At 39.3% G+C, this 23,193-nt stretch overlaps 1 protein-coding gene across 2 annotated transcripts in view; it reads left to right on the forward strand.

The window, feature by feature from the left end:
- The first annotated feature begins 249 nt into the window (after nt 1-249).
- Nucleotides 250-23,193, forward strand: part of SLF2 (SMC5-SMC6 complex localization factor 2) — a 30,505-nt gene continuing 7,561 nt past the window's right edge. The window contains exons 1-16 of one of the 2 annotated variants that reach the window (XM_027738708.2): nt 250-474; nt 5,280-5,323; nt 5,805-6,511; nt 7,246-7,303; nt 8,516-9,696; nt 12,794-12,876; nt 13,833-13,946; nt 14,223-14,390; nt 16,207-16,309; nt 17,802-17,877; nt 19,168-19,309; nt 19,741-19,849; nt 20,929-21,105; nt 21,646-21,743; nt 22,397-22,484; nt 22,992-23,123. In XM_027738708.2, coding sequence (XP_027594509.2) covers nt 365-474; nt 5,280-5,323; nt 5,805-6,511; nt 7,246-7,303; nt 8,516-9,696; nt 12,794-12,876; nt 13,833-13,946; nt 14,223-14,390; nt 16,207-16,309; nt 17,802-17,877; nt 19,168-19,309; nt 19,741-19,849; nt 20,929-21,105; nt 21,646-21,743; nt 22,397-22,484; nt 22,992-23,123 — 3,390 coding nt within the window. In that variant the 5' untranslated portion in view covers nt 250-364. The remainder of the gene's footprint in view (nt 475-5,279; nt 5,324-5,804; nt 6,512-7,245; nt 7,304-8,515; nt 9,697-12,793; nt 12,877-13,832; nt 13,947-14,222; nt 14,391-16,206; nt 16,310-17,801; nt 17,878-19,167; nt 19,310-19,740; nt 19,850-20,928; nt 21,106-21,645; nt 21,744-22,396; nt 22,485-22,991; nt 23,124-23,193) is intronic. The other variant, XM_027738711.2, reaches the window with a different exon arrangement.

A 23,193-nucleotide genomic window follows, 5' to 3' on the forward strand; every position in this document is an offset into this window, starting at 1 on the left:
GGATGGGAGAGCCCGCCCCGAGCGCACCAATCAGAGAGCGGCGGGGGGTGAGTGGCACCAGACCGAAGCGCCAAACCACCCTTCCTCCTCTCAGCCCGCCTTCCGCCTTCCCGGTAGCCAATCATAGCCGCGCTCCAGCTCCCTGTCCCGCCCCCGGAGGCGAGTAGCCAATGGAAGGCGCGGCTCCCGCAGCCGCTCAGCCAATCAGCGGCCGAGTCTTCCCACTGAAGGAACAGCGGGCACAGCCCGTCCCGTAACCCCCGCCTGGAGGGACTGTTCGGCCCGCGGCCCCTGCGATGGTGCTGGGGGCGGCCGCACCCGCCGCTCCCCTCGCCCGTGTGGGGCCCGCCGGGCCGCCCGCGCCATGACCCGCCCGCTCGGCGAGGGGCTGCCGTCGCCGGGCCCGCCTGTCGCCATGTCCCGACGCCATGTTACGCTGGCGGCCGCGGGCAGGGAGGTGGCCCAGGACGGCAGGTACCGCAGGGGAGGGTCGTCGCCGCCGCTGTCGCCGCCCCTGTCGGCGCCGCGGCTTCCGGCGCGCCCGGGACGGGTGGCAGGGGGCGTCCCGGCGAGGGTTACCGGGGCCGCCCTGGGAGCATCCCCGGCAGCCCCCCGGCGCTCGGCGGGCGGGGTGTGAGAGCCCCGCGGTGCTCCAGCCGCGGAGGGGCCGGTGCCGCCTCATCGGTACTTGCACGTGGTGCCGGTGGTTCGTTGGCCGAAGGGAAAGGGGTCTGGCAGTGTCCAGCCGAGTTCTGGCTGGCGTCTCCAGCACACCCTTCAGGATGCTGGAGTCGTCCCACGTGTGCCCGTGTGCTCTCCCGTCTCACGCCCCGGTGCTGGCGAGCCCGTCTGTGGAGCTGAGCGGCTCCAGCGGTTCGGCTCTAACGGAGAACTTGGGGTGCCGTGGGTTCCGCTGCCAAACCCGCTCCGGCCGGGACCTGTGCCGCTAACGGTGCTGCGGGACACGGTCTGCGGTGGAAGCAGTGGCAGTCAGTGACAGTTTTTAGAACCTGTCTGCTAAGTAGAAATCCAAATTCAGATAAAGAGTTGATGAGGTTTTTTTGGAGGCCACCGAGTTAAATAACCTTTGTTTCCTACAGAATGAGACAAGTAAAAATTTTCTTATGCCGTTAGCAGCGCCTTATTTTGTTCTGATGCTCTTTTTTTTGATAGCACCTACGTCTAAAGAAAGGGGAGAAGGTAAAAGTTCGGTTCGTTTTGCATCCTTTCTTGCCTGAGAAAGTGAAACTATGTAGTTTCAGTTTTGCTGCAGGTATCTAAAACACTGTGAGGTTTTCTGTGTGACTTTCTATTCTGAATGGTTTTGTTGTGTTTGTTTTTTTTTTCTATTTTTGCAGTGCTTTTCAAGACGCTACATCAAAGTTGCATCAAAGATGTAACTTCTTGTAGTTTATCCCTACATTACCTGGATTTCTTTTCTCTGAGCTGTTGCTAGTGTTTCCTTTTAAAAGGACAGTTTTTATCCAGTCAGAGATTAGCACTATGGGGCTGTAAAAGTTGGTTACTTCTACCAAATACTCAGGGATTCGTCTTTTTAGACAAGTGAATTTCCTCCTTTCCTCTTTCGTGCGGGTTGTATCCTTAGTTTTGAAAGGCCGAAAGGTCTGTTAGGTTCCTCTCCTAGCAGTGTAGCGTTTTTCTTTGTCAGGCAAGATCATGTATTTATGGCTTTTGCATTTTCTCGGGGGTTTTTAGTGGTCTCCTTGGTGTCTCAGTCAAGATGAGAGATTTCACAAAAATGGGAGAGTAATTCTGGAGGAGGGATAAAAGGTTTTGCTGAATTTATATATTTTGCCATAAAGTGTTAACCAGAGCTGTGTAGTTGTTGATAAATATACATTAAACAACTGTGATTTTCATGTTAGGTAGTAAAGAGTGAAACCTAGTAACTTCTTACTAAAACAACTTGTAAATGGTTTGTGAAGAGTCAGGGCCCCATTCACATAAAAAAAAAAATCACATGTTCTCTTTGTACTTTCACATGTATGTGAAAAGCAGTTGGAAAGCCCAGTTCTTTCTCATGTTCTTCCCTGTACTGCATTACATGCTTTTTTTTTTCTCTTTTCACCCTTTGTTTTGTCTGAAATTTCTAGTACACTTCCTTTACTGAGATACAATACAGAATCCTGGTTGGACAGTTCCTATCCCTTGTACTTCCAAAAAGCAGAGTTACAAATGCAAAGGAGAAAATAATATTGGTGGATAAGTACTTTCAAACCAGTAGTCTAAGGCAAATCACTCTCCATCTCTTCATTCAAATAAAACTTATCCCAGGGAAAAGTGCTTCCATTCCCTCAGTTATGTTGTACAAGGCTTTGTATAATTATGGAATAAACAAGAGTTTTGCTACAGAGGTCTTGCATTTAGAATGAAAGACAGCTGTGTGAAGGACATAAACAGTCATTCGGAATCAGTGGCTGTGGAAACAAGGACAAAGATGGTGGAAGGCCTTGGTTTTGGTTTTGTTATGACCCACCTCTGAAGGCAAGAGTAACACAAGATCCCTTGGGGTGGATTAGAGTGAAAGGACACTGAATGACCGGTGTTTATATATATGTATACATATATATATACACACAAACTTTTTTTTTTTTTGCCAATGGTCGATGGTTTGAGGAATTAATCTTTAACTGTTCAGTCTTTCATGGTTTGTCTTCCAAGATTAGGTGAAAAGAAGAATCTGAAAGGTAACTGAAGATGAGATTTGCCCTGCCAGTGGTGCTTCGTATGTGGATGGGGCTTTAACTGGGCAGAAAGTTCAGTTGCTTAGTTAGGAAAATAGAAAGGATTTGGAAAGACATGCAGTGTGGAAAGCTGTGGGCACTGGATGATTTTGCAGCTTGAGAGCAGTCCATGCAAGCATCAGGTGTGTCTGAGGAATGTGAGGTGGAGACAGCTGTGTTTTGAGCAGGTGAGGTCAAGGTGGTCTAGGGCAGAAAGAGAAATTGGTCGGCAGAAGAGAATAAACCTGCATTTGAGCCTTTTGATTCTTCTGCTGAACTGAGATGTGGAGATCCTGTGTGCTGAAAATTTTGTATTATTTGAAAGTAGCTGAGCGCTGAGTGACATAAGCAGCAAGAGTTAGGCCACAAGTTGAACTCTACTTGTACTACATGGCTCTGTTGTGTGAGTGAAAGATGTATTATAGCAAAACCTGGTGCTAACACCCTGAACATTAGTGAGAGTTAGAATAGACAAAGTTAGCAGCTTAAATATTACTTAAAAATTAATAGCTGGAGTGGACAGTATATGAACGTATGTCGTATATGAACAGTAACAACTGTATTACAACATGGACCACAGAATTGTCCAAAAAAGACTGAAGGGGATGTGAAGATGATCACACAGCAACCACTGAGTAATGAAACAGTGAACCAAAGAAGAGTGAGAAGACCCCAGACCCTTAAATCACTATTGGTCTGGACTCCCGTGAGGGATGGGGAGTTTAGATCATAAGGGTGTAGTTGCCCAGGGATTTCCTTTTTTTGTGGCCCATCTTTTGAGGCACCAGCTTGGGCTACCAGATGACTGATTTGTGCCAGTAAACCTATCTAATGGAGTTGAGAGCCTGGTGTCAAAAATTTCTTTAACACTGTTGTAGCATGTGGGAAGAACATGCATATTTTGCCCTATGTCAAATTGAGCTGAGACAGATTGGAGGCAGCTAGTCTTTGACAAGTAGTTTTTCTGGTCTCTTTGGTAAGCCAAAAAACCCCCAGTTTTATGCACTCACACATTCTGATTACAGGTGGCTTTTCATTAAATTACAGAATTTTTAAACATCACTGCTTGCCAGTAGCCTGATCTAAGAAGTATCAGTGCATTATAAACAGCTTTTTGTATTTCTATAGGTGCTAAAAATGCAAAAGCCATGTGAGAAAATGCAAAAGTGAAAGTTACAAGCTTAAAGAAAGATTAAAAATTAAATCCAAATTCAGTTTGTATGAGCGAGCAGTGGGTTCTTCTGGCCTAAACTTCAAAAATGGTTACTGACTCTGTGGGAACACAGGCATGTATGGATGCTTGAATATGTTAATTTAGAATCTGGAATAAGTAAGTGTTTCCCTGGTTGTCACTGTTGCACTGTTGGGAGGTACAGAAAGATAACAAAATAGGGAAGAAGGTCTTAAACCAATCTGTGTTCTCGCTTTCTCATACCAATATTTTGTTTGAAGAGACACTTCCAAGACAGGCGTAAGTATAACCTTGAAGTCATTAGTAAACTGTGTGGGAGAAGATGAAGATAGCAAGTTCATAGATCCTGATGTATTTTAGTGTTCAAGTTGCACATTGCTCAGACAATCTGCCCATTTTTAGAAACAATATTCTCTAGTGGAGAAACACCTTGGAGTTCGCATGTTCCACTTGTTCTTGCCAGAGAACATACCTCTGAATTAAAACTATTAATTGTCTTGTAGGTGGTTGTGGTTGTAGACTGCTGTTTCTGTTGGAAGCCAGAAAATGCTGGTGCTGGGTGCTGTGAGGGAGACCACTGACATGTGTGCATTGTTAAGGGACAGTGCTGGTACAAATCCTGCTGAGCAGTCAGGTAATAGTGCATATAGGAATTTGCATCCCAGCCTGGCACCAGATGTATGAGAAAGGCAACAAGCAGTGGTGCACAAAGGCTTTTAGATCACAAGAAGAAGGTTACGTGATTATGTGAGCTTTACAACTTGCAGGTAGGACTTTGTGGCACAAGAAGGTTACAGGATTATTTGAGCTTTACACCTTGCAGGTAGGACTTTGTGGTTAGACCTGACTGAAACCAATAATGCATCGAAGAGGGTTTGGTCACTGAGGGCAATGATGAGCCCGGCTTTATACCACTGTAAACCTTAAAAAAACCCAAACAAAAACTAGTAGTAGTTATCAGTTCAAAGTGATAGTGGAGATGGGGAGGTTGTTAAATGCCGTCACAAAAGGTGCTGGCGAGGTCTTGCCTAGAATACTGGATGCAGGTGAGGTCGGTCCTATTCAGGAAAACTTAGTTTAAGCTGGAAGAGTAGTTTAGACTTGTTAGAATGATAAAAAAACCAGTTTGAGTGAGGAAACTGACAGGTTGACTTCATTAGTCAAGCAGGGTGAAGGCTAGAAGGTGAAGGGGATGATGATGCTTTTTCTGATTTATCAGCACTAAGAGCTATTGGCATTGAAAAATCCGTAGAAATAAATTACAGTATTTTAATTTTATTAATATTTACTGTATGGGCATTTAGATATTAAAAAGATAAAATTATATTTTCTTTTCTCTTCAGAAACCAGACCATTACAGAGTTCTTCAAACCAGTTTTAAGTCAAGGTAAATATGTAGTTTTCATATGGAATAAATTTATATGAATTTTAATTATATAAGTGTGTAGAATTATAGTCCAATCTCATTCCAGATTGGTGCAGCAACACAGTGAGTATAGCCTACCAAATAGGTCAAAATGTGCACATTTTAATTTTTTTCCTAATAATGTAACTGAAAATGTCAATTTCCTATTAAAATTAATTTCTTTAAATAGTGATGTAATTATTATTTCAAGTTATTGTCTTGCTTAAGGTAGATTGTTTATAACAATTGAAGCTATGTTGTAGATCACGTGATTCTTTGATATGAAATAAGTCACATGGCAATACCAAAACTGAATGATTAAGTAAATTTACTTTGGATTATGTGTGAGAAAGAGATAAAATATCAAGTAATATAGTACGAGAAGGTTTGTTGTTTTGTGGTTTGTTTTTTTTTCTTCCAATATTGTATTTGTGAATAATTTGTCTTTTCTTTTCTCTCTTAGACCTTGGCCGTAAAGACAGAATAGTGCTGTGTTCACCAGACAGAGGAAATGTAAAAGATGCAGGAATGGGACTGTCAGTTCTACGTGCTGAAGGTTTTGAAAGGAAAATATCTTCTCCAAAGAAGGTCAGAAGAAAAAGATGCCAGACCGAACACCAAACAAGTCCTGTGCTAGATGCCTTTCGAAAAAGAATTGAGGAAAAGGACAGCGTAAATATTTTAGAGAATGGCAGAGTATGGAAGGCATCAGGTTCATTGTGCCCAAAAGTTGAGATTAAGAAACTCTTTGTTGCCACAGGGTCTCTGAGCAATTTCTTGGCCAAAGAGGATAAGACTGTCAAACCAGAACAGGAGAGAAATGAGAGTTTTCTGGGTGTAGGAAGAGCACCATTGTCTTATGGAAATAGTTGGGAAGAGAAAAATGACTGTGTGGATATAGCAGACACTAGCTCAGACTCTGACAAATGTGTTTCACCACCAGAAGCTGATGCTCGAAAAGCTTGCGCTAGAAATACTGGCACTGTGAGCACCACATCTCCGTGCCAAAGCCCAGGTTTCCCCTTGAAATTGCCCTGCTCTCCTACTGATTCTGCATTTAGGTTGTCATTGGAAGCTCCCCGCAGAGAAAGGGAACAGAAGAAACAGGAGCTGAAACACTCTAAGCCACATCCTGTAAAACCATTCTCAGGAACAAGTGTATTGCATCAGGTGTGTTTAAAAGGGTCATTAAAGGTTGAAATCACTGACCCATTGTGCATGTGAAGTTTTAAATTTTTTTTTATTTTATTTTTTTCAAGTTTGCAGTGTAGGAGCAGATTCTTGGTGCTGCCTTTTTCAGATGTAACAAAAGTTCATGTTCTTTTGCTATGCTGTTTTAAGTTTTAGGTCATGCTTGGGTAAGCCAGTTCTTAGTCATTTTACAATAAAAGAAAAATCCTAGTTTAAAAGCGGGGAAGCTATTCTGGGCTAGATGTAAACATGGAAATGCAATAGAAATTGTAACTTGAAATTGTATTTTGTAGAAAAAAATGCCTTTATCTTAAAAGCCTTATAACCTTGTGTTTTCCTACAGTGTAGCTTAGGGAACAGACTGGCAAATTTCTGCTACTCAGAAGTTGCAGTTAATAGCAGTTCAGATTTATGCATTTAAGCCACAGTATTTAGAAAGAGATGGGAATGGTCCTATTAAGAATGTAGTATTTCATTACAGGTTGAGTTATGTTCACTCTTTTAATCTGAAGAAAATGCATACAATTTGGGTTGAGTTCTTTATTTGAGGTTTTTGCAGCTTTGTTTTAAATTTGTCTTGAAATGAGGTCTATTAATGTATTTCTGGGGATGTGTGGAACTATGTCTGTGCTGGATTCAACACTTGGCTCGAGATGTCAGCATTTAAAAAGCATGCAATTAACTTTTTTTCCTTCCTCTGTCTTTATTTTTAGGGAAATGGGTGTCCTTTAGGAAAAATACCATGTTTTAGTTCAAGGGAGACTGCCTCAGGTATGAGCAGTGCTGTTAATATGGAATTAATTAAACAATCAGATTCATCACTTAGTGTCTCTTTTTAATGGCTTTTTTTTTCTTGAAGTTATGTTTTCTGTTTTATCTCACTAAAAAAATAATTACTGCTGTATGGTCAGTGTTATTTCTAATATGGCAAGTTTGAAGTGATTTAAAAGTAATTTGTGATTTTAGTGTAAAACAGATAATTTGTAACTTAATTAGAAGTCATGATATTTCATTGTCTTAAAACCTTAATCTCAGATTATTTTTATGGTTTCTCTTGCATTTTGGATAATCCACATTTACTGTGGTGGTTAATAAATTTTGCCTTTCAGCTTAATCCAAAAAGAACATTCTTGTTGAACAAATCACTAAAGTTTAGCTGGTATTCTTGTTGCTTTTTGTCCCTTTTAACCACATCATTTTGTTCAGGAGATAGATCTGAATCTAAAAAGCTCACATGAATAGAAGCTTGAGGTAGGTCAGTAGGATAAACTTTAAAAAAAAAAAAAAAAAGAAGAGTCTGTAGCTGTGGAAACCCACCAGACTCTTTGCTGCTCTGCATCACTTTGCACTTGCAGAAGCACTTGGCCAGCAGTGCCAAAATTGAGTTGGGAAGTTCTCAGCCACATCAGCTTCATGAAGTAGCTCTCTGTGATGTGTCCAGGTGCTGGTGCCAGCTTGAGACAGGAAGCAGGAAAGCATGATGAGGAAGGTGGCTCTGATTCCACAGAACCATAGTCTAAAACCAGATTTCTTTGTATTCTGAATGCTTTTTTTTTATGCCCACGGTTAAAATTATTGAAGTATTTCCAAAATACTTTTCATGCTGCTTGTTATTTATATCTATAATATGGAACTTTATTCCAGTCCCATATTTTAACTGGGCTATCGTCTCTTTCCAAAGACCGATTGATTCCAGTGTTTCTGTGGTGGCTACTGAGCTGCTTTATAATAAACAGATTTAAATTAATTTCCAAATTAGTTACAGTAATAGCATTACAGTATCAGCTAAGTCTTAATTGTGGTCCATTGTATTCAATCAGAATGGAAGTTTTGTAGTTTCTGATAAAAATTTCAGTCCTAGTTGACTTAAAAACAGAAGTTAGTTCTTTAAAGGGTAAGCTGTTATACATTTGATTTTTTTATTATTATTTTTATTTTTAAACATGACAACTGTGTTTTACTTTTTTCTCAAACACTTCATAGATGACCCATCTCAACCAAAGCTAAAGCAGGTTTTAAAAAACCATGAGGCATCTTCTCCACATGCATTTAGAACATCATCTGACATGACCTCTGGTTTGCCCAAAAGCCCAGCTGTTCCTTCACACTACCTTCCAGCTAAGGTGTCTTCTGGGACATCCAAACAAAGAGACTCTCCCGGGAAAAGAAAACAAACTGCCATGAGTGTGGATGAAGACAGTTCAGATCAATCTGATGTATCGAATTTGAATGACCCTGCTTTTAGTAGATTATCTTCAAAATGCAAGAATAGGAGGACTGACTTTGTAAAAAATATCCTTTTAAAGTCTACTCATGATGGTGTTATACAACTGAGGGATGTTGCTGCCCTGTCTAGACATGATTCTGCTCTTTCAAAGGAACACCTTAACTCGAGCGAGGAAAAGGAGAAAAATAATTGCTCTACTGTAGGTTTACCATCTTCATATTCTGCACACAGACCTGATAAAAATAACCATATTTCTGTTGTGGATACCAAAGAGAATCAATTGCAGCTGGCTAACTCATGTTTTCTCTTGGAAAAGTCCCTTCCTTTTTCTCAGGAAAAAAGTACTGTGTTGCCTTCTCTCCACTGCTTAACACAAACAAAGAGTGTGAAATCTCCTCTCAAGATTGCTGGCTTATCTCAGGTACTGGATGCTTCTAAGAAAGAGCAAGATGGGAAAAAACCAGAAAGACATGAACACAATAAAGCACACATAAACAGTATTCAATACAGCAACAGTTTTTCAAAAACAAAACACAGGACTTCAGGAAGTGCTTCTGATTCTTATACAATGGAAGTATCTGGGGAACTTGCACCCTCAGAGGAGACTGGTAACAGTGTTCCCCTTTCATTGCCTTTGAGAGAATGTTGCAAGGACAGCAGCCATACGTCTTCACAATCCTCAGGAGAGTTAAAAGTTGAAAACACCTCTACAGACAAGTCCAAACTGAATGGAAAATCACAAAGCGGCTTTGATAGTGAAGATGAGTTTTTGGAATCTGTTCTAGATTATGAGGAGGATGATGATGATGATGATGAAGAAGCATTCATGCCACTGCAAAAAGTTCTCTGCTCAGGTCTCAAGCCACAGATAGGGACCCCAGAAAAATCTTGTGACAGTTTTTCTCAGGACACTGTGACTCCATTCTTGAAGCTTCATGTAAGTGTCTATAACCCAAAAAAGCATGTTCTTTTAAGTATTCTTTTATGGGTGTTATTTGCAAGAAAAATAATACAGATTTTAGCACAGTGCAAGGCCCAGTGAGTGCTAAATTGTTACCTTGTGTTTCAAAGTTTAAGAGAATGAAATTTTACAAAATCCACCAAAACACAGACAGAGGCCCTGTTGAATGAAATCTCATACTCAAAAATCAGTCATCTGCAACCTCACTTGTTCCAGCTGATATAGACAGACAGCAACTTGTTCAGCTGTTCTAGAGAACTAATTTCTGCTATTCAGCTCAGTTTTATAAGCACATAACAATTTGCTCCAACATCTATGTCCAGTTCTCTTCTAGTACCTATTCCACTACCATCCACAAACCATGACTATTTACTCAATTTTTGTTACAGAGACATATTGTTGTAGAATCAAATAGTCAAGTTTTTGTCTTAAGTGGTGTCAGTAGAACCCCTTGGTAATAACAGTCAGAATGTGTATGACTGATTGATAACAGTTATTTTACGTGAATTTTAATCAAAAATCTATTCTACACCTCTTGCTGATTGTCATTATGCCCATTAAAGCTACAGCAAAGTGGAATGAGATAGCAGATAATCAGCTTTGTTTTGTTACCTTTTTATATGGTTTTCCCCCTTACTCATAATGCATGAAAATTCAGAATTATTTGCCTGTAAAACTGGTTGCTTGGCTTAAGGGTCCTATACTGTACAGTTACAATGTAGTCGGAGCAGGGATGTGCTTGTTACTGTGCTTGTCCTTGGAATGTCTGAAGGATTGTGCAGCCAGATGTAGACATTGAGAGATCTGTGTGCTAGGCTCCAGTCATATATCCTTGACACAGTCAGATTTGTGTACAAGTAAGTGTAATGTTTTCTTTCAGGTTGTATTTCATGGAAATTGGAAGTATTTCAGAAAGGATTTCAAAAAGCTGAATGACTTCTGCTCATAAGGGATAAATGAAGTGTTTTTCAATCCCTGTGTACAGGATATTACAGTGATGAATTGATATCTGTTTTTAAAAATTAGGTCATTTGTTCAATCAAAGCTTGTCAAATAAGTAGTGATTTTGAAGTTTTATTGTAAAATAATGTTTTAATAAGGAAGGTCCTGCAGTAGGTCTTAGTGTGTGACATTCCTGATGGCTGGTACAGGTTGGAAATGGCTGCATTTAAACAAAGGGATTTTGTACTGAGCCTGGCTCGGTTGGAGTTAATTTTCTTTGTCACAGCTGTATGGTGCTGTGTGTTTCAGACAAAACTGGTGTTGGTAAGAGACCAGTCTTCTACCTATTGTGGAGCACTACTTGCACAGCATCAAGGCTTTCTCTTCCTCCCACACTGTCCCCATAGAGTAGACAAAAAGTTGGGAGGGAACAGGGCCTGGGAAGCAGACCCAGATGACCAAAGGGTATTTTCCATGCCAGGTAGTGTCATGCTCAGCAATCAAAACCAAGCAGGGGGTGTTGGTCTGGCATGTAGCCATTACTCAGCCTAGCTGGGCATCCTTCTGCTTGTGAGAGGTACTGAGTGACTGCCTTTGAATCACTTTTTCTTTTCCCCCTTATTCCTTATTAAACTGTTGTTATCTTGACCGATGTGTTCCCTTGCCTTTATTCTTCTTATTCATTGCCCAGCACGAGTGGATGGGGAAATGAAGAAGCTGTGTGGTGCTTAGCTGCTGGCTGGGGTCAGCCCACTTCTAGTTCCTGCAGTGGAAAAGGAACAGCAGAATACCTGTAAAAATATTCTCTTCCCTCTCCCCTTCTCCTCATGTTTTTCAGTCTCTGGAATGGTTTGTTTGTTGACTGAGTTACTATCTCCATGGGCAGATGTTGAAGAGCCATAATTAATTATTTTATCTGTCCTTCTGATTCATTATGCAAGAGTGTTATAGATCAGACTTCTGTGGTTACATACATATTCCACAACCTTAGCCAACGTGTCTACGTAATTAATGGTTAAGCCTGATAAACAGATGCAGCCTAGATCAAATGTTTGTGGCATATGTATGTGACCACAACATTTGGCCTGGCCTACATAATTGATTTCCAAGTAAGACAAAGCAGTTAGAAATTGTCCCAACATTTTCGTGACCATGGTTTTTGCATGTACTAACATTCTTCTCTTGTGTTGTGTGAAGGGGCATATGTCCACATTGGAATAAAGTTTTGATTCCTCAGTTGATCAACAGTCATTTTAGACATTTTAACCAGATATAAAATGTGGGAAAGCTGAAGACTTCTTACCTTAATATTTCTCACACTAAGTCATGCTGCTTGTTACATTTGAAAGGTATCTCTGAAGAGCAAGGTGGTGTCAGAGGGGCTGTGCTTGTCCAAAGAGCGTAATCATGACCATAAAAGATTTAAAATCTGTGTCTGCTACAAGCTGAATAAAAGACTGGCCACTGAAAACCAAGCCACTAGCAAAATTAGTTAAGACTTTGCATGTTGTTCGGTTTGTGGGTTTTTGTTTTTGTTTTGTTTTTTTTTAATTCTACTTATTAGCTTCTTAATTTCAGTTTTTATTAGGATTTTAATTGGAAGTTTTGGTCTGTCTGATGGTTTTAGAGGTAGTTTAACAAACACTGGTGCTTTGCCCTCCAGGGACTCTGAAACTAAGAAAAGGGTCCTGAATTATTTTTGAAGTTTCTTGTCTTGTGCACAAGAATGGAGATTCCCAGGGTCTCAGTGGCTGACAATAATAAAGTTGTGGGGTCAAAGGCTTCTGATGCTAATGCTCTTTGTGACGGTTAGCTGGAGGTCAGCCCCAGAGATGCAGATTTTTGCTTCGCTGTTCAGATCTATTGTGAAGAGTAGTCATTTCTAAATTAGTCACTGAGAGAGATTTGACTATTACGTGAAATTGTCAGGGGACTGAGAAACCTAACCTGTTAATCATCCTGTTTTGCAGGGTCTCCTTTGCAGGGTCTCCTTTGGGTTTTTATCTGCGTGTAAAATATCATTGAAATTGGAAGAGGTTTCTATTTTCATTGTGTTTATTGTCTAATACAATATTATGAATGAATTGATAGCTTGTGGTATTTTTTTAATTTCTTACTATTTCATTTACAGCTTTCTAAGACTCCTCCTGTGACCAAGGTGTCGTATGTGAACAGCTTAGAAAACCTCTTGAAGGAAAAAGAAGAATCTAGGAGGTTTGTTTCTTAAAACTGGTTTGAAAAATTTGGGATGGTGTTGTAGAAGCTTAGATTTACCTCATCTCCCCCAAACTGATGGAGTTTGATTAGCAACAAGCTAAGCTCTGCCTGCTGATGGTACCAACATACATCTGACAGGACCTACAAGTGTGGCTTAACTCTAAAAGCTGAATGACAGGCTCCTTCCAAGCAATAAGGAGTGATTTGTGATGCGTCTGCCTACCCTTGAAGAGCCAGACTAAATTTACTGATGTCTTCGTTGTAGGTCACTGAGCCAGCTAGCAGCTGCTGGTCAGGCATGAAATAGGAATATTTATGTAGACTGACTGTACTAGTTTCTTCAAAGGTATTTGTAGCTCAGTTTTGGTTCCCAAAGTTGTGTAGACTATTGGTGTCTGAGTAGGCTACACAGGTCAGTGAACAGAACTAATGAGTGTTCTTGCAAGAGATCTTTTGGGTAGGAAGTGAAATGTGCTAATGGCAAGTAGTGGTGATAGGTATGTATGTGTGATTAGCTGTTCTGATTAAAGAATCTGACCCTTGTAACTATGGGCTGACTGACTATGGAGTAATGAATACTCCTGTAACTAATACTGTTTAACAAATAAAGTATTTGTTTGGTATTTTTAAAAAAAATATTAAAAATTCAGCCACGAGATTGAAAATTTTGTGCAATTACAAAAAAATTTATCAGAAGTTGGTTGAGTGTATTTGTCTCTGACAAACTAGTGGTTGGTTGCACTGTTGGAAATTCATTAGGTTTTGGGAAACATTCGCTTTGTGCCTTGGAATAGCAAGATGCTTGGTTTTTACACAGATGCAGTGTCTCAGGTGCTTTTGTCATGTGTAACTGGCTACTGACTCCTGGGTTCACATTCAGAGCTTGGATTTTGTTCTCTTCTGTTGGAAATACAAAATGGTGACGATGTGCTCTGCTGCTATTGTTATTTCAGGGTAGATGAACTAGAAAAGCGGTTACAGGAAGACATAGAAAGAGAGGACAGTGTTTCCGATGGAGAAAATGAGGAGAATGCCAGTGGAGATGAAGATCTCTCAGAAGAACACAGGTCCTTCCAACTCCAAAACCAATTAAATCTAGTTCTTTGCTTTTCTAGCTTATTTTTTCCAAACCTCTCTTCATTTACAATAGTTGTTGTTAATATGTTTAATGTGAACCATTTTTATGTCTTTTGGGGTTGAGCGGGTTTCCCTGGGTGTTACTGTGTTTTTAACAATTCAGCTTTCACGTAAGACTGATGTGTTCAACATCTGCAAATAATTGTCTCAAGCAGCAAATAGCTTCTCAGTATTTGAATTAACAAAAGCAGTTTTCAATTTTACAGGGCATTTACGAAGAGATTTTCAGTAGTAGTCAATGCCATACCTGACTACCACCCTGGAGAAGATATATTTGATTTATCAGCTTCTGGGCAAATCTTCAATCAACATAACCTTGACTTGAGGAATTTTTACCTCATCCCTCAAAATCCTGTAGAAAATCTGCTTCTTAAGTAAGGATATCCTCTTTACTTTGTTGTGTTTACTCATACAATTTTGTTCAGTGTTAGCAGTTTTAAGATAAAATAGTATCTTTGCATATAAACGTGCTCTGTCTTACTAAGTAGGCAAGACTAACTTCCTTTCCCTGGAATTTTCCTTGCTCGGTTAGCTTTACAGAACAGTAAATTGTAACTTGAAGCTTCCTTCCTTCCTCCTCTGCAATCGTTGAAAAAACCTCTTACGTGAGACATAAAGAAACAAAGAGCTGTTCTGGCCTCTTCCATATTTCTGCTGCATTGGGCTATCGTTGATAACCTGACCAGCTTGTGGAAGATAAATGCAGAAGTGAAATGTTTAAATGAACACAAGCTTAACTATCCCCAGATAGAAAGAGGACCTTTGTGGTGAACTGATTTGTGACCTTCTAGTGTCACACTGTGTCTGCTGAAAGACTTTTGGTGCTCTGTCCTGGATGGGTCTGGGACTTGAGGCTTCACCTAATGAGGATTGCAGAGTCATAACCTCTGACACCTGCTGGACTCAGTCACTCACAGGCAATCAGTGTGTCTGTGTGTATATAAACAAGTGCTATGGAACTCATAGGCATTTCTGTTCTATATATACAAGGCTGTCAGACTATAAATAGCTGGACAAATTCTTGCCTAATGCCACAAGTGTAAATCCTGAAAAATTCTGGTTATTTCAGTTGGTATTTGGTTGCAGACATGTATCAGTGGAACTGAGAGAATTCTCTTACTATTAAAGGATTTTATATACATGTGTATGTGCAGTTGTGGGTGTGAAGAGGAGGAGAGTGACTTCTCATCTCTTGAGGAAGTGATGTTTGTGATACACTCCTTTGGCTTCAGGCCTTTCTATTAATATGTTTTGGAGATCACAAGGATATAAGCTTCAAAAGTATCTTGTAAATCAGTGACTGGAGGAATGAGAATTAGACTAATCATCCCTTGCAGAAGGCAAATATGATTTAATTGCTTATGCATTCTGTCCAGTTGGCACAGCTGGCACGTACTGGCTGCCCAGTTGGCACATGGAGGTCTTCCCAGTCAGACAGGTAGAGGGTGTATGTAGGAGTTAGGACACAGATCTCTCAACAGAGTTACCTGATTTAGTAGATACAGAGAGTAGAGGAAACTAAAGAAGGGTGTGTGGGAAACTGGATATCATTAATTCAGCTGCTTTTTACATACCTAGCTCCCTAAGGAAGACTAAAACTAAAATAATTCAGTGATAGCAATGACATACTTTCTGTTCTTCTAACAGCTTTTTTTTGCACCTCACAAATTTGCCCAGTAAGATTAGGCTGTTTGATTTTAATTGCCTTCAGACTCTTTATTTAAGAGTATTTTAAAAACAATGTTTTTTCTCTTTTCTTCTGAAAGTGTTGGTAGAGGTCATTGGACAGTTAAAAGTCTTATTCACTGGCCTCAGTGAGCATAACAGCCTGTCTGTGCAGTCAGGCATAGTGGTTCACAGTACAGTAGTGTAAATCAAGGATTATTTGAAACTTTTATTCTCTAATGATATAAATGTTTCCAAACTGCATGTTATGGCATTCTGGAGAAAAAGATAGTTGTTCTAAATGACATTTGTAAATTTGATTGCTATTACAAATCAAGGTTTGATTACTAGAACATTTTATATAGGTAATAGCATGTGAATAACATCTGGTTTGGATATTCAGATCTTTCTTTGCAGTTGATGATGATCTGAGGGGTGGGGAAGTTCTTATGCTTTTGCAAAAGTAATGATTCAACCACTAATTGATTTTTATCCTCTTTCCTCATCCCCATCCTTCTCTTACAGTTCTAGTATAAAGCAGCAGCTTTATTTAGCTGTCGGTGGTTTTTTAAGTTCTTCTTACAGTTGTATATTGTGTCCCATACCAATTCTGAAGTGGCTTTTCCAGGTAAGTCTGTGCTATTCATGCAGTTATACCCTGTGCACGTATAATATATTTCCTGGAAGCCAGTTGTAGCAGGAATAATCAGAAAAGTTTGTGAATCTGTTCCATTAGGTTAACAACTTCTAAATAAAAAAGTCTTTTTTCTTTCCTTTTTTTTTTTTCTTTCCTTTTTTTTTTCCCCGGGTTCTGATTTGTTCTCCGGTCTTGAATACTTTGATTGTCGCTGGGGGTAAAATAGTAGAGATAGCTTTTTCTCCACACTTTGAGTGAATGCAAAGCTGCACGTCCCTGTCCATGTTCATATATGCTACTGCATTTGAAAAGGACACAGTAAATGCTAGGTGAGGAGAGACTTCATGATATTAATAGTGTGGGCCAAATCACAAGCTAATGTTAATTGTATTTCCTTCCACCCTTTGAAAAAAATACATGCTGCAATATGCAAAAGTACCATTTCTGCATATCACCTTCTAAATCATCAATGATACCTGCATTGTCAGATAATCTTCCCTTGGAAAAGGTACCTTATGGCTCAGGAAAAAGCCTAGAGTCATTCTCAAAGGAAATGTGGTAGCTGTCTCCTATCTAGATGTCTGTATCTGAATCCCCAGGAATTTACAAAGTGCTGTTACTCACAAAAATGCTTCTCTCCAACCTCCATTCTATTATTTACCACGTTCGAACTGTACCTGAAACAAAAAAAGAAAGCTGGGCCACCTTTAAAATTGCAGCCTGGGTCTGTTGTCTGGCTTTCTACATTTGCCAAAAGGGAAACATTTTGCTGTTCCATGTCCTTTCCTCCAGCCAGTAAAAAATTGCCTTGCCCCCATTCTGTGAGCCCTGTTGTTCCTCTAATGAGGAGGAAGTGTGAGCCAATTCAGATCACTTACAGAGGAGGAAACTGTCCAGCACTTGGGGGAGAAAAAGATGTTTTGCTGGGCTAGTGAAGTGCTCCAGGAAACCTGAACTGTACTTCATAGTCATGTTTTTGTTGTTAAGAGTTCTGTGAAAAACTACGAATTCATTGTTTCAGTTTAGTATTCCATATGTTCAACTTGCCTGTGACTGGAAAAGGGTGTAGTTAAGTCCGTTGCCTCCACTCCTGATCAGGAAGTTCAGTTTGATCACAGATGCAAATGGGTTTCAGAAGAATCTGTGATACTTTCCATTCTTTTAACCCTCAGAACTTTCTCATGAACTAACATGGGGTTACAGCATTCTGATATGGTAAATAATTAATTTTAAAGTATTCATAGCATCTTTGCACTGCTTCAAATAATCCCTATTCAGAGTATTCTGTTCTCCTTGGTATATCTTGCTTTAGAGGCTTTGCAGTTGTTTTTTGGGGGTTGGGTATTTTTTTAATCTGTTACTGTTTCTTATTTTTTCTGCCAAGGAGTTGTAGGTTGTTTTTGGTTTTGGGGATTTTTTAAAATTAAAACTAATACCATCGTGCAGCTTGGTTTTTCATGTGTTGTTTTTTTTCTCTCCACAGATGATGTCTATTCATCCTGACCATTGTGTTTCCACTCAGATTTTAGACAGATTGATGGAGCTAACACTAAAAAGCTGTAAGTATTTGAAGGGTGGAAAAGTGGCCACCTAAATGAAGGCATTTCTCCACTCAAGTTTAGAAAAGTATTGGTGAGAAAGTAAAAGGTTCTAGTTCTATTCTGTGATTCTGGCATGAATGTAGGCTCTTCTCTTACTTACGTAATGCACAAATACTGGGGGTTGGTCTCGACTGAGTGTGTGCAAGCTGAACCACAGTGTGTGGTCCTGGCACGTACCTGCAAAGCAGTGCATCCAGTACAGAGCCTTTTAAATTCATGTCTGGTATTTCACAAATAGAACTGACCTGAAGAGAAGCCCAAGTCTGCTCAAAAGTTTGCGCACCTTTCCTTCTTTTACTTTGGAAGATGCAGACACTCACAGCTTAAGGACTACAAGATGTTTTTCACATTGTCATACTCAGTGTGTAGCACTGCATGGTTTACTTTCCAGATAAATGGCAAAAGTGAAGAGAATCATACACCTGCACAAAAACACTTAGAAGGATCTCCTTCAGCTCATACTGCTGCCGATGTCGTGTGTATTTGCCTGCCTTCATGTGTACTCTTAAATACTTCTCCACTACAAGTTCTTTTGTACATCCCCTATGTCTTCACTCAGATCCATCAAAAGTCACATTCATTTAAGGCTACCAGTTAATGTTGTTAAAGTGACGTGGTTCTCTTGAAGTATTTGCTCAGGCCTCTCCAAATTGGACCCCATATTTTAATTCTTGTTTAAAATGAGACTGTGAGCTGGTATAAGAGGGAATGTAGCCTCCTTTATTTTGTGCCTTGCTGGCATTAGGCTTGATTCTGAATGAACAGTTCAAGATGATGAATGAACATTCAAAGAATTAAGACTGGGAGAGATCCTTGTTTAGCACTTTGTTCCAGAAACCTTGCCTATTTTCAAATCTTACTTAGCTTCCTTCCAGTCCCACTATGATAACTCCCTCTTACCTTTACTTATACAAAACAGTAATTTATGTATTCTCTTAGAAATAAATATTGCCGCCTTGCTTGTTCTGCTGTTCATGATGAAAGAGAGCTGCGATGGAAGATTGGTGGAACTTGAAAGTAGTCGAACTGTTATGTAGTCAAGATGTTTCTCTAGTGTAAAATACCGTGTTAGACTTTTTTTACCCTCTCCTCGTTCTGAACACAGGTGTATTGTTCAACATACCGACTCTTCTGAGATGAGAGCTGGTAGAACTGATGCAGATTGCTGAACTTATTTGTTTCCCTTGAAAGGAACTAGTGCTCAGAACTAAATTTAAAACTAATCCATTCCGTGTCTTTTATTTGTAGCTTCCATCAGTGATGAACACTCTAAACTGTGGATTCCTTCAATAGCAGATATATCAGTTGTTTTTGTCAATATGGGCGTTGAGTTTAGATCTCTCTTTCCATTGCAACATCTGCAGCCCAACTTTAACAAGCATGATATTTTGTAAGTGTTTTCCTTTTGATATTTATTCCTTATATCCTTTGAAAGCAAATCTTGTGCTTAGAATGTAGAAGAACCTTAGAAGGTTCTTTTTTATTTCCCCTCCCTTCCATCAAGACATACTTTTCTTTAAGTTCTCAGCTCAGGTCTTAGTAGAAGTAAATAACCCAGAACTTCAAACCTAAGTAAGGGTTCAGCAAACCAGAGCATAGTCCTTTGTCCTGCATCTTCCTAGTGGAGGTTTACAGGAATGTTGCTTAAGTAGCCCAGCAGCTACAAATTGAGTTAGACGTGTGTGCTCTGTAACTGACCATTGTTTTGATTTGAAGGCATTTTGAACCATGCAGGGTTTTTTTTCTTCAGTTTGATGTAAATAGGCCTTTATGAGCTCTTAAATTGTTCATTTATTGCTCAGATTGTGTCTCTTTTATTAGAAGTCAGGTGCAAGAAGCAGTGAGTCAACAACAGCCAAGAGAAGACTTAGCGTCTGCCAGTCCAGCCTTCTCCAGTCTACTTGAAAACAATTTAATTAATGTGATTAAGGTAAAAAAACCCAGGTTTTCGTGAGTTTGGTTTCTTTTTTGTGTGTGTGTGTTTTCTTCTGGGAGGAGGAGGACTAGGTTTGCAATCTAGTCCTGAGCATGTTTTGTGAGTAGATGCTGTCCTGAGGTTTCAGCTTCATGTTCAGCAGTTTATTGCAGGCTTGTTGGAAACTTCAGTTTCCTGACTTCCATTGGCTTCACTCACAGCTGCACAGTTTTGCTGCCTCTCTTTTCCGGCTGTGGTACTTTATCAAACATCTTGGCTCCCTCATATAGAAGAAACTATTAATTTCTGTGTTCCAGTGGAAATGGGAAGAGGAGTTGATGCTGGCTCATATTTTTTATGTTGCCTCAATGTGTTAATGCAGCTTTCAGGGTTATGTGGTTGGTCCCTGTGCAGTGCAAGAGAAATGAGGTGGGACCTCATGGAGAACAGGTGGAACTGTGGCTGACTTTCCTGTGGAAGTGAGCTGTTAGATCCATGCAGTGTGTCCTGTAGGCTGGATGAGTGCTGGTCACACTTCACAGGCTAGTTCCCTGTGATTAAAGTTGTATGGTGAAAATGCTGACTTTATAACTGATTTCAGTGTTCCTTATGGAAATATCTGAATCCGCCTGACATTATTTGTTTAGAGATTTTTTAACTATAAAATCTCGTAGTTCAAAAAGAGGCACTTGGAGCATTTCCACCAGAGACAGAATATGTATCTCTTGATTAATTTGTGTTCTCCTTTACACATGCATCCTGTATTGTAAGTATATGTGATAACACCTGGGTGGGGAAAAATCTCTTGATTTATGTTTTCAGTATTACTGGTGCATTTAGAAAATCTGTGCGGTAGAGAAGGATTACTGTCTGGGAAATATTGCCATTGTTCAAAAAATGAGCCTCCAGCAGGTATAAAAAAAAACTTTGAGTGCTGTTACTAGGAGATGGGGAGATGTTAGTACACAAGTGTTGCAAAAACAGTACATCGTTTGAGGTACTTTTAATGTGAGGGTGGAAAGCTTGAGTTCTCATCGTGCTTTAAAATAAGCTAAACCAATTTCAGATGTTAATACTTCATATTTCTTTTAAAGTTTCTAGGTTTCTGTACAACAGTAATTCAAGATGGATATACTGATGAAGAAATATGGCTGCTAATTCTGTTGCTATTTAAAATAAGCTTGGAGAAACAGCTGAAGCGAGTTCCTTTGGTAGATCTTCAGTGCCTTTTTGTAAAGCTTCTGATGAGTATAAAAGACTGGGATACAAAGGTAACTTCATAAATTAATTGTACTGGATTTGTGAAACCGCAACTTCTGTTTTGAAGTTTTCATTTTTTTTTTCTTGACATATCAGAAAAATACTGCTTGAAAATGTAATAAAAAATTTTGATAATAATATGTATAATAGCAAAAATTTGAAGCTTTGGGATTGTGTGAGATTTATGAAATGGGTGGGTATACTGAGAGGGTTTTTGTTGCATGACATGCTTGCCTGTCCACTTCTGCAAGAGGACTGTTATATTTATCTTGAGATTGTTTACTAAAATAGCTCTCTGAAAGAATGAAGAAGTTATTGCACTAAGCTGCTAAAATGTCATTAAAAGCAATCTGATCTCAACTACCCTACTTAAAATAGTATTTAGCAGACTTAACTACAGGTGCAATGCAGAAATCTCTTTATGGACATCATATGTTAGATCAGTTCCTTTTATCCTTTATGGTATGTTTCTAGGGAGTAGATGTATTCCTTGGCAAATAAAGCAAACAACCATTCTTCAGTATCAGGATGTTTTGTTGTTCTTTTTAAAGATGCCAGGGATCTGTGTGGCAGTGAGTGAACTTTCTGACCATCACCATAATCTCCTGTGGCTGGTTCAGCTCGTGCCAAGCTGGACAGTGCGTGGACGGTAATGACACTGTAACCTCAGATCATTAACAGCTGATTTATCTGTATAAGCTCAAAGTCTGATAAATGCAATAGGTATTACATGGCACTTCAAAAAAAGTATTTGTGTTTTCTCTTGTGATACAGATGTATATGCAGTTCTTGGTGTGCATGTATAGCTTCCTGATCACCTCTGCTGTGAAAAAGGGTTGTTAAATTTTATATGTAGTTTCTGGGCTGTGCATTCCTGGTACCTTGTAGTAAAGACAGACTTAACTTCCTATTCTGGCATCCATCACCTACTCTAATTCTTGTCTGAATTACCAAAAATTAAATTTTCTTTGAGTGATTCATGTCTACATCTAAGCATCACTCTGAGTTCTGTATCTTTGAAAATAATAAATTAGAGTGTATCTGAGCAAGGAGAATTAATTGGGTCATCAGTTTCAGGCTTAGAGACAAGTATCTAGCAGTGTGTACTTGTGCAGAAGCTAAGATACTTCTGGTTTACTGGCCTCTTTACTAGTTTAATAGCATCTATATTCAGAAAATCCAATTTAATAGTTGTAGGCAAGTTTATATCTAGGGAAGCCATGCATAGCCTCATATACTTTGTTGAAACAGTGTGGATTTGAGAAATTCTATGGGAAATAATTTTTTTTAATTGTTTTTCAGGGAACTAAGACGACGTCTTAGCCTAGTGATAATTTCAAAGCTTCTTCATAAAAAGCGTATAGAAATACCTGATGACAGTGATGAGCAGGTACTGCATATATATGTTGTGTTTATATAACTTGGAAGTTTAGAAAACTTGTATGTTTGTGGTTTGTGTTTTATGTTTCAATATTGTAAGCCTCTTCTCAAGAAACTTGCAAAATTACCAATTAATAATTTTCTGTTTAGATTAGTATTAAAAGTATATTTGCATGTGTGTGTAATCTGCATGTTCTACAGCTTGTAAGTGCAGTATTGTTTGTGCCTAAACATCAATTTTAGACATTGGAAAGAGGTCTACATTTCTTTGAGTCTTCCTTTTATATTCATGTGGCGACACTCTTTGTTTCATAGGTTTGATTTTTTTTTTATTGAGGTGATGTACAAACACTTTAGTCTGTAAATAGTCACAAATCACTCAAAGCATGAAAACTTCCTTTTAATTAAGAATCCCCTTTCTGTTCTTGTCTTAATGGACAAATAATGTAGTGTCACTCTGTTTCCAATTTTCTGTTGCCAGTAAACCAGTCCATTTTGTTAATGTTTGTATGTGTAGATGTCTCTTCTACATCAGTTTGTGGTGTGTATGAAACCTTCTGTGCTACTGAAGAAGATGAGAAAGATGAGAGAAGGACTGGAGGAGCAGAATGCCTATGAAGACCACCTTAATGTAGAACTAGAACAGGAGGTATATAGCCAATAGTGCTTTTTTGCATTTGTCTTTTTATGCATCTTCTACACTTCTGAGAATGTTTCTT

Source organism: Pipra filicauda, unplaced genomic scaffold (genome assembly GCF_003945595.2).
Source record: "Pipra filicauda isolate LSUMZ 115617 unplaced genomic scaffold, ASM394559v2 scaffold85_size2586006_pilon, whole genome shotgun sequence".
NCBI classification, from domain to species: domain Eukaryota; kingdom Metazoa; phylum Chordata; class Aves; order Passeriformes; family Pipridae; genus Pipra; species Pipra filicauda.